The 11,652-nt window shown below is 36.5% G+C and overlaps 2 protein-coding genes across 2 annotated transcripts; both read left to right on the top strand.

Annotated features, from left to right (window-relative positions):
• The first annotated feature begins 2,376 nt into the window (after positions 1 to 2,376).
• On the top strand, positions 2,377 to 5,950 carry LOC113238887 (sodium/potassium-transporting ATPase subunit beta-2-like). Its single transcript, XM_026475739.1, has 5 exons — positions 2,377 to 2,548; positions 3,472 to 3,653; positions 3,777 to 3,863; positions 3,944 to 4,172; positions 5,082 to 5,950. The coding sequence occupies exons 1-5, from the start codon at positions 2,392 to 2,394 to the stop codon at positions 5,189 to 5,191; spliced, it is 765 nt and encodes a 254-aa protein (XP_026331524.1). The 5' UTR covers positions 2,377 to 2,391; the 3' UTR covers positions 5,192 to 5,950.
• A 2,960-nt stretch (positions 5,951 to 8,910) lies between these two features.
• LOC113238888 (classical arabinogalactan protein 10-like) lies at positions 8,911 to 9,893 on the top strand. Its single transcript, XM_026475740.1, has 2 exons — positions 8,911 to 9,065; positions 9,523 to 9,893. The coding sequence occupies exons 1-2, from the start codon at positions 9,008 to 9,010 to the stop codon at positions 9,876 to 9,878; spliced, it is 414 nt and encodes a 137-aa protein (XP_026331525.1). The 5' UTR covers positions 8,911 to 9,007; the 3' UTR covers positions 9,879 to 9,893.
• Positions 9,894 to 11,652: the final 1,759 nt, after the last annotated feature.

The raw sequence follows: 11,652 nt of genomic DNA, 5'->3' as shown, positions 1-11,652 counted from the left end.
GAAGGTACTTCCCTGGACGAGCTCTTTCACAAGGAGCTCTACTCTTGCTAAATGTACATGTATTAGGAGACTTATTTAAATCGTTCCTTTTGTAATAACAGGAGGTATCATCGGGCTTCTCCTGGGTCTTCTGCTGAATCAACGTTACGTACGTAAGTGTCTGCGGTTACTTGAACTTACATACTCCGGTTTCACATTTCAAGAATTTTCTATACAATAATAATACATTTTATTATTTAGTTTGTAAATTATTGTTTGTTCAAATTATACAAAGTGGATATGAATGATTTTCCCAGCTGTGATTTTTGCGCGGTGTGGCCGAAAGTCGTAGTTTATGTTGCCAAAATGATTATGTATTATTTTTTGTAGCCATGTATTGGCGTCATGGCGTTATAAATCAGCTCAGGCGCTGAAAATCAGCGGTTTGCTCCAGAATAAACACCAATGCTGAACTATGGCCTTTTTGCACTGCTACAGTACACTTACATAACTGGGTGTCAGGCAGTGCTGCGAGTCTTTTTTCCATCCTCAGTGCGAGTCTGCTGTTTTTTTATTGCATTACATAATTTTCTGTCATGTATACTAGTGTGTCTGTTTACTTTTTTCCATCCTCGAAGCTGTAGACCCAAATAATCGTTTTATCTATCTGTCAATACTTACCGACACGTAGTCGCTTTAAGAGGGAGCAGAGGAAAAATTCCTAATCTTCGATTTGATTTTAAAGGGGTATTTTAAAGTTAAAAATAAAATATTGTATGAGTAACTACACGCATATATATTACATATATTCAAGCATAGACATTAATCAGAAACATAAAACAATAAAGTTTCCTCGATAGATAAAAATCACGAAATGACCTCTAATTTTCGCATTTCGATTTATCCTCGAAATACTACAGATTATTAGGACAAAAATTAGATAATTAATTATATTTATGCATGATCGACAACTGTCACTACGGATTTTTTAATCCCTTCAGTTTTAGAGTTATTCCGCTAAAACGAATTTGGTACTTTTAATGCGCAAAATTCAACATCTCCTGTCGCATGTCTCGCGAACTTCAGGCATATATTTGTTTCACAAATTTGGGCGGAGCCAACGTCAAAACTTTTTTGGCATACTTCCTCTTAAGTAGGTCAGAAAAAGCTTTATTTTTCCATGTTATAAGGATGAAAAAGCCAATTCCGCGTAAATAAGTGTGATAAATACTTTATATATCAAAATTTTGCTTATACGCTTTCAATGTGTTCATTACCGCGGTCTCCTCAACGATACCTGAAACTAGTGTTGTAGAAAACTCGAGGGAGCCTACATTTACAAACTCGAGTCATTTTGCACGGCTCGATGGCCTAAAACACTCACTCACGAGTCCGAGTCGAGCCGCGCGTGAGTCATCGGAGCACGGACTCAAGTCTAAAAAGAACTCGAGTCGTAAACGTAACTCGAGTTTTGAACAAAACCCGAGTTCCAAAGTTCGACTCGAAGCGATTTCTACCACACAACGTCATGAGTACGACAAGCAAACAACTGCTATAGCCCACGAATTAAATAAAGAACAAGAACCCAATACAGTGATCTAAAAAACGAAGAAGATATTAATACGTACTTATACTACAGGTACAGTAATTATACTATAGCTTAACACGCCACACCACGACTCCGCTCGTCATACTTACCAGACTCGACCACGATTCTTTACATAACTTAGACTCCGGCACTATAATGTCGAACTTCCAGTCTATTCGGAAACTCGATAGGCTCGTAATATATCGAGCAGGGAGTCTCTGACTTTCTTAATCCTAAAATGTAGACTTCCAGACTCGAGTTTTTTTACAACACGTCCTGAAACGAATTATGGAATTCAGATAGATAGTTAAAGCGTTTAGGTACTTCAAATTCCTCGTCAAAAAAATCATATGAGTCCAAATATAAGGTAGTTGATGTATACTGTTGGGAGATTCCTCCCATCTGTCTGCTACTTCCATCATCAAAGCTCCAGTTTATCACAACATTTTATTTTCATTGAAATTGCATCTAATACTAAGTTTTATTGAAATCGGTTATCGGAAAGTAGATAAGATTCAACAAACCGGATTCATGCGCTAACATCACCCTTGGAGGTGGAACAATTTCTTTAAATTTGAATGCGACCTCTACTGAGTTGCCTCCTTTCCAACAAATAAGAATGTCGGAAAAAATAGCGTAACATATCTACACAGAAAAACACAATCGAATTCAGAACTCCCTCCTTTTTGAAGTCGCATAAAAATTTTAACTTAACAGACGTGGTATCAGACATAAGACTCGCGTCATTGACATTAAGTTTATTTGTTTCATACGAGAACGTCTGCCTACATTGTCCTAGCGACGACATCCATTTGCTCAAAGCAATGTTGTCTAAGCCATTACGTTGCACAACAGATCTGGAGGTGTGGCCGCGTTCCGACGACTACTACACGCACTGGGAGCAGCCTGTCATACAGTTCCGACTCAGGGACCCTGGCAGTTGGCATCCTTGGGTGCAAAAGATCAATGACTTCTTGAGGGGTACGTTTCACAGCTTTGCAGTCTTCTGCAATTGTAATGGATTGTAACTATTTGTCTGAATATGTACTTAACTGAAAATGCACGTCGTGTACAAGTCGTGCGTTTGATGGTAAGCAACACACCAACCTACTTTCAACCGCAAAGATCTGACGAGCATTGCCATACTGCGCCCTTCGCCCTGAGACATAAGTTGACAAGTCCATGCAATTTAACCAGCACCCTTACTTACCCTTCAAAATCGGGTAGTAATTACTGCTTGGCGGCAGAAATAGGTAAGGTAGCAATACTACACTGGACGAACTCTTTCACAAGGAGCTGTACTGTCCGTTTAACTGATTGTTTATTAAAACTCTTGATTGTGATGACCACTTTAGCAGTAAAATTGTTTCTCAAATATTCTAAGAGATTTCTAAGACTGCTGAAAAATTGAAATCAAAATTCCTACAAAGACATATTTAGAGATGCAATACAGTAAAAAAAAGCAATCCGTATAAGAAACATTTAAATGGGTTGGTGTCTGAGCTACTTAAAACTATGGAGCCTACACACCAAAATACTGCATACAGTCGACACTGATTGCAAGCAGTTATCAGTTGATGTCGAAATAGAAGCACACATGTTACTTATAGCTTGTCAGAGTATTCAGACTATTTATGATTCCAAATGTTGACTTTACTTTTTACTAAGGAAGTCGAAGCCACGACTGCAAGCAGTTGTTCCGGACTTCACTAATTAATAACAGCAGAAATGCCATCCATTTGTTGGCAGCTCTGTTTGTGTGATTCTATGTTTCCCCAAACGTTAATCAAGGCTAGAGTGATTAGAAGGGAATAGGATTCTTTTAGAAAAATGCGCACCATAATTGCTTAACATCGGTTGAGATTGTAACTATAATTATATACAAAGTAATTGACATGCAACAGAATATGAGACGACGGTCCCCGAAGATCCTCCACGAGCTCCATGCTCGACTAAACGACGAGACCAGTACACTATGCGCTCGGAAACTTGCGAGTTGGCCATGAGGACGTGGTCTCCGTGTACCGCTGACGAATTTTATGGCTACGCTCTTGGCACGCCTTGCGTCTTCCTGCGACTCAATCACGTAAGTGATTTCATTGTAATTTACAATTATTATTTATATATGAATACATAGTTTCTGCTGAAGACAAATCAAGTTTGCTAAAATGAAATTACCCATTGAAACTTACTTGTTTTTGGTTCTCAGATTCATTACTGGGTCCCGGAGCCGTATAACATATCGGTGCCACTGCCTATCCCCATGGACATGCCAGAAAACTTGAGACAAATTATGGTAAAGAGCTGCTTCGCCTTAATATCTGTTCTGTATAGGTTTTTTTTTCTCTTTGACACCGTTTTTATTTTTTGACATAGCACCAAAGGCCTGCGCATCAGTACGGGGACTTCATTTGGGTGTCATGCGACGGCGAGTTCCCTGCGGACCAGGAGAACATCGGGCCCATTCAGTACATTCCCGCAAACATGCCTCCCGGTTTCCCCACTGCCCGCCTGCACACTGCCGACCGCATTCCGCAATCTGCTCGCGGCCTGCCTGACCAGATCCCCGGACCGCTCGTTGGTGTCTTCTTTGAGAATCCTCGTCGTGAGTATCGTATATTTAAAAAAACTTTAGGTGAATATATGACGTATCTTAAACATTTGACTATTACATTAAGTATACAAGTATTTCTAGTGAATGTCTCATGTATAGTATAGTTTGGCAAAGAAGTTAGCATGCAAAATCATACTAGTAGGTACTATCAGTGAAGTTGAAACCTTAGTTGCAGCAGTTTCTAAAACTTTCGCTTTGGAGCTTTTTCCCGTTATTTTGTTGATTTTGTTGACGCCATTGGTCCATGGCAAAAAGTCTAGACTTAGTATTTCTCCATTTATTTGAGCGTTGCCCTTTAAGGCATCATAATAAATATTTGCCGCTTGCTTGAATCTCTTGAACTGTTAGGTGTTTCGAGTAGTTTCATGTACTTTTCAATAAAACGCTTATGGGGAGAGTTGGGACCAAAATGGGATAATTGACAAATGTCGCTACATTTATATTAATCTAAAAGCGCTGAATAGTGTACTAAAAGAGTTGAATACAAAATCAACCAATCAGAGGGTCTAAATTATTGCAAGTGCGAGACAGATGTATTGCTATCTCTCTAGTATAAAGAACTGCGAAAAAAGAAAAAATATGAAAAAAAAAATTTAATTATTTATTTATTGAGCTAAGTTTCTTAATTATTTGTTAGTCAATACAAACAATTACGAAACTCAAAACTCAATATACTTAAACTAAAAATTCATTCACGTGAAACTTATAACTACAAAAAATGCGCCATTTTTTATGGAAAAAAAGACTGCTATGCTTTGGTAGTTGTCAGATAACATTATTTTATTTAGCTACATTATTTATTATTACGTTTTGGTATATTTGAATACTCGTTTATTTGAAATTCTATAATGACTTTGTAGGCAGTTAACTAGATTATGATCCTATGCATTTACCTGCCAGGTGGCGTGCTAATCAACGTGGAGTGTCGCGTCTGGTCCCGTGACATCACGCAGTACTACGATCGCACCAGCCGCGTCGGGCGCGCGCGCTTCGAACTCTTCGTCGAGTAAACTCCTCTGGGAAGCAGTTGCAGTCTGCTGAATCACACATTATTTATTCCAGTACTTATTCCATCAATCAAAGCTTTCCATTAACACCGCAAAAGACAAAGAGTGTAACTTTTAAAATAAAAAATCTAAATTATTTTAATACATTTGCAATTCAATAAACAAAAATAATTAATAATAATAATAATTACGCGTGATCGGGCACTATGGCATACGCTTGGGGAGGCTTATATCCAGCAGTGGCCTGTAATAGGCTGCTTGATTGGTTGACTGATTGAATTAAAAATTACTATCTCAAATTTGACCCAATAAGCGATTAGTAGACCATTAACTCTTGCTGATATTCTGCCGTATCCTGTAAACGTTAAAAAAACAACAACATCGATACACATTACACCATCAATAATACTATCAAAGATCAGGCAGTTAGACATGTGCAAAAATATGCTTCGAAAAGTAATGTAACGTCGCGTAACACTTCCGTAAAATTATATTACAGTGTGATATCACCATCACCCACACCACACAGACTAAAAATAAGATGCGTTTTAAGCATTATCCCATCACTCAGTGCTTGCTTTGCCATTACCATCACATTGCAATAAAGTGTGATATTATCACATCTTGCGTCATATATATTATATTACTCCGTGCTATTACAATCACATTGCATTCAGGCTTGCTGAAAACCAGCGCTATAGGTAGGATATCCTGCCCGTAGCTAAACGCTGAGCAAGTCCCGTTTGTGTGGCGACACCGAAAATCATTAATAATAATAATAATAATAAATTCTTTATTTAAACAGAAAAGTTACATGTCATTGTAGGCCCTGGCTTCCGAGCTAGGTTCAAAGACCTGTGTTACGGAAATCAGTGTCTTCTCATAATTAGTGACACTTATTTATTTCTGGCAGTTAATGTATCTGCTATTAATATAACATTTACTAATATATATATACGTATATACATATTTATGTGTGTTTGTTTGTTTGTGTGTGTGTGTATGTGTGTTTGTGTGGGTGGGTGTGTGTGTGTATCATTAATTACTCTTCTTTTTACTCGTGTTATTACTTATATTTATTAACAAAAGTAAATCGCATTTTGGTGCAAATTACTTTTCTTTGTCTATTTGTTGTATTATGCTATAATTTTAAGTTTATAATGTATAATATGATAACTTTTAAGCTCATTCATGTGTGTCTTGGCGAACACAATAAAGTTTTCCTATTCTTATTCATTATAGTGTGATATCACCATCACTCACATTACACAGACTAAAAATGAGATATGCTATTAGCATCACTCCTTGATTTTTGCTACGTAATATTATTACAATCAACACGCAACGTTGTTGGGACTGATACGCGTAAACTAGATCAGACATTATATTTACGGAATAAATTATTTCTATTCTATACTGCGCAGTGTAAAGGAACTATTACAATTTTTAAATAACGTTAACATAGCAGGATAGATTTATGAATCCTTTATATTATAATTGAAGCAAATAATCAGCAAAAACCTATATTGTGTCGGATGATGTTAAGTTAGATGCTTAATTTTTGAAAGTGATACGTGATGTCACATTAGGGTGCGTACAGACCATGTATTTATCTGCACGCATGCAGCACGCGTGCAGCGCACATGCAGCGCTTTCGCGGCGCATTCGCCAGATCAGTATGCACCCTACGCGACAGTGTTGTCGCGTGATATAACATTAATAATTTGTAACATTGCTCGCATTACTTATATGTATATATAATATTTCTACTGGCAGTATAGTTTAGACGCCTTAGCCTGTCCCGAAGAACGAACAATTTTAAATAACGAATGAAAACAATACGTCACAATTATTTTAAAATATTATAAAACAACACATTTTGCTTGTTCATCCGAATGACTACGTTTTGTTTTTGTTACTTTTCTAAGTCAATCATATTTATCAATGTGTATTTAATTTGTAGCCACGGTCCATTAATCGATGTTAAACAGTATAAAATATAATTTAAACATTTAGGTATCTAATTTGGTTAATTAGGTACATAACTCTTTAATCTAATTAATAAGTAAATATACTTAATCCTAAGAAATGGTAAAATTGTAAATGCAATGTTTTGGGGGGTTAATCTTCAAGCTTTTCGCTATTGCTTACGTAATACCAAGGTAATTAATATCTATGGTAATTTTGAAGAATGTAATTCTAGAATACTTTCATCTATTATTTATATGGACGATGTCAAATTCCTTCTAGTACTTATAAACCTAAATATATAAACTTTAATTACTAGACTTTAATAAATTGTCTTATGATATGTAGCAGTTAAGTTTGCAATTTTTGTATGTTGAGTGTAAATACGTTGGTAGGTCAATGTTGGTATGCCTTCATGTAAATTTGCCTTAGTTTTTTTTATTACGTTGTACCGACATTTTGTGTAAGTTTGTCTCGTTGGGTTGATGATTGTAATGAGTAGTTTTGTGTCTGTGTGTCTGTCAAACAATAAATGAAACTAATAAAAATAGATTATTTATTGTAACACTTTCCACAGATTTTTAAACACGTGCAATTCATATATTTTTCCAGTATCTACCTACTTTTAAGTTTTTAAATTTCGCGCCTTAAAATATTTGACATCTCTAAAAATCTACCCTACTTTATTGGTGCGATAGAGAGACAGAGACAAAAATTTTGATTATTAATATTGGCATTTTTGTTTACATGAAAGTGCCAACATAAGAATTGAAAAAATGTTGCTATTGATTCTCTAAACTTTACTACTTGGTAGAAATAAAAATTGAAAGAAATGAGATTGAATAAGGAATTTAGGAAAAATTATACAATATTTTATAAAAAGAATTCTTACAAGGCAAATTTAAGCACATAAATAATTTGTATTGTGGGATTAGAGGACTAACGCCTCCTTTTTATATTCAGGCGTGTGAAGTGGGATGGCGAAGTGAAACAAGAACACGCGTCTATGTAAATAACGCGCTCACTGTTCGCCTGGTTATTTATTAAGTACTTTGAGTGTACTCTGTTACTGAGTAAAGAGACTTTTCCAAAAAAGGTTCTTCAGTCTGCACCTGAACGTTTCCTCACAACATTCTTTTTTTAGTTCGACAGGTAGGTGCTCATAATAGGTCAGACCTATAACACGCGGGTTTTTTTCGTGAAGTGCAGTGCGACGCGGTACTAATCGGAGTTGTCCCGCACGACGTACTGTCGTGCGCTCAGTTTGGGACGTCAATACTGACGAATACAATCTCCAGTAAGAAAAATAAATATATAAACATAATATTAGTATTAAATACTGACGAAATAAATATCCAAAGAGGCGAATGAGTAGCCGATACCCATACCAAATATGAAAAAAAATACTGTGTTTATGAAATGAAACTATTTTTCCGGATTTAAAATGCGTATATTTGTTTTTTTTTAAACAAACCAACGTTACGGGCCCTTTACAGGTCCTATGGTCACGGTTGAATACTACCTATTATTTTTAGGAAAATTTAATTATTTTTAAAAGTACTGTTTAAGTAGAAAGGCTTGACATGCGCTCGTGGCGCGGTGCAGGATTCAATTTCAGTTCAAATATCTCGTTCAACATATCGCGCTGTATATGGAAATAGTAGTATTCTGAAATATTTGGTAGCAACATCGGTCAGCTGTCGAATAGAATACATTGTCATTTTTCTAGAAATCATTTTCTGTCAGTTCGTGTACCGGATAGTTATCGAGTCATTTTATTTGCGCCTCAACTGTGAGATTTTTGGTCATCTTAGTGTGAAGTGTTTCGGTTTCTGTTCCTAATAATTCAGTATGTTTCGATTGAAGGCGTTCGTGTTTTCAGCTGTGCTGTGTAGTTTAGTAGTGCTAGGTAAGTGATATGGTTTCTTCGCAGCGGATGGCGTCTACGTTCTTTGTCACTATTATCGCGCTACGTGGGGACTGGGTGGAATCGCTGCTTTATGCGCAATGGGAACAAAAAAAAGCGTTGACGACCATCGATGCTACTTGAAAGTCTGACAGCAGTATGATATGGGTCCTACGGACTTGTCGAGGTCACGGGAATCGGCTTGCATGATGCGAAAACTGTTACCTGACCTAATTTGCTTCTAGTTACACGCATATTTCAGTAGATCTTACCATTTGTATGATGTTTTGGGGTTTGAAAGCAGTTTATTTTGGCTTATTTCTAAAATTTTCGTCGGTCGTGTAGGTACAGAAAATTACATCGAAAAAATGACTTTGTTCTTATTAAAGTCTAATAATGACAGACTAAACAATACTATGATTACAAGGTGCATCAGATTCAATAGAAATTGTCTTCACAGGTCAAGGAGATGCTTCAACGGAAAAACCGGTGACCATAACAGTACCGAAGCCAACCACTACTACTCCAGCTCCAGAAACAACAAGCTCCACCACTCTCTCCTCTACCACATCATCAACAGAAGCACCGACCACTCCCAGTTCAACTTCCACAACATCGACCACTGAGGTGCCGCCCACTGAGCCCCCTAAACCGACCCCTCCTCCAGCCCCTACTCCCTTACCTGCACCAACCCAGGGCACGTGGCATTATGATGAGAAGAATGTGACCTGCATAGTTGTACAGTTTGCTGCGAGGCTTAATGTTACATACACTATGAAAAACTGTGAGTATTGCTTCATTGTGGTATTATCTTGATATCTCCAACCAACACTACGCCAACTTATTTTTTGGACTTGTTCTGTTTTTTGTTTCTTTACTTTTTTCACAAAATTCAGGGATCGTAATATTGACAAATAAATATGGCTGTTTACGAAAATAACAGAAAATAGCCAATAAATAGAGTTAGCATGTAGTTCATTGGAGATATCAATCTGTTCTCTAAATTACTTGAAATTAGGGTATATATTCTTTACCTTTTCTTCTAACTAGGTGATAGTAGGGATTTTGCAAAACTGTAGGTGGAAATGCCACACTAATTATTACTGCAATGGACCTGCTGTTTGGACCGGCTGTTTCCAAGATAATTATGGGTACAGAAAGCCAGTTCATAACACATTTGTTGTTGTCTGTACTGCTAATGCCTGTTGTTGGGTTTCTACCTTTTGTTGGCTGCTTTGGATAACAAAAGAAATAGTATTGTATGTATTCATAATTACATGTTGTTCACATATTCAGCATAGATTGATGGTTCATCTACGGAAGTACTGCCACCTTACCTATTTCTGCCGCCAAGCAGTAATATGTGTATTACCTACTGTGTTGCAGTTTTGAAGGGTACGGGTGCTTGTGATATAGCTGGAACGTGGAACTTGTCAACTTATGTCTCAGAATGACAGGCGCAGTGGCAGTGTCCCTCAGATCTGTGAATTAAAGCTCTGAGTGACACAGCAACTGTTATAGACAGGTGTCGCTTAGCACCAGGTGCACAACTTGTTCGTCCCATAACTTGGCATCTTCATGTGCTTCTTTACAAGATCGTGTGTGCACTTAAATGCTGTCAACCACAGATATATGTTACTAATAAATGCATAAGGTAAAGAAAAGAATCGGTAGCCTTGCCTTGCTAGGATTGGGTGATTAGTGATTGAAATTTATTGTTAGGTAGGAAGTTCAAAGATAATGTATGGTGCATTTCTTTATAAATGTATTGGAATTTTAAAACTTTTGTAGTTATTCATTAAATTATTAACTAGTTGTTGGAATATCAGGAAAAGAATAAAATAATCATAATATTTCGTGTTTGTACTGGTCATTGATTTATGTCAATATAAGATTTCTGTTTGAATTATATTTGTTATGTTAATAAATAATAGTGATTAATTAATATTTCGATTAGTAATTAATGTTCCTGCTGCAGTGTGAATTTGTTAGTTTTTATCGCTTGTTACGAGTTTTTATCAGCACTTGATAAACATACTTATTTTATTTAAACATGTGTGCGACATGAAAGATTTCAAAAAGCAGCCATTGCTGCTCTTTGAAATCAATGCATTACAATATAATAATCAAAATTTTCTTGCAAATAAGCCACATTATCCTTTCATTAGTTAAAGTAATCGCAAGATTGCATTGAACCAACATGATTCATTGGCTGTAAGTGATACGGTTCAGTTTTTTAAATTTCTTCCTTGTCAATTAGGTATCATTGGAATCACAATAAATCCAATTATAACTCCCGCTGAACTTTGTGACGTTGGTCCTTCAATGGAGTTCCAATAATATTTTTTTTACGTTTTGTTTGTTTTTTTGAAGTTCTACTTTGTGTAAACGAAAATTGCGCATTTTACAAATTGAAACTTATTTTCTGAAACGTTAAGAGGGAGCATGCCAAAAAAGTTTTGACGTTGGCTCCGCCCAAATTTGTGAAACAAATATATGCCTGAAGTCCGCGTGACGTGCGACAGATGTTGAATTTTGCGCATTAAAAGTACCAAATTCGTTTTAGCGGAATAACTCTAAAAATAAAGGG

Source organism: Hyposmocoma kahamanoa, unplaced genomic scaffold (genome assembly GCF_003589595.1).
Source record: "Hyposmocoma kahamanoa isolate Upper Pololo Valley unplaced genomic scaffold, ASM358959v1 98733, whole genome shotgun sequence".
Taxonomy (NCBI): Eukaryota; Metazoa; Arthropoda; class Insecta; order Lepidoptera; family Cosmopterigidae; genus Hyposmocoma; species Hyposmocoma kahamanoa.
The sequence above is the reverse complement of the archived record's forward strand: the minus strand, read 5'-3'. Positions and strand labels throughout refer to the sequence as shown.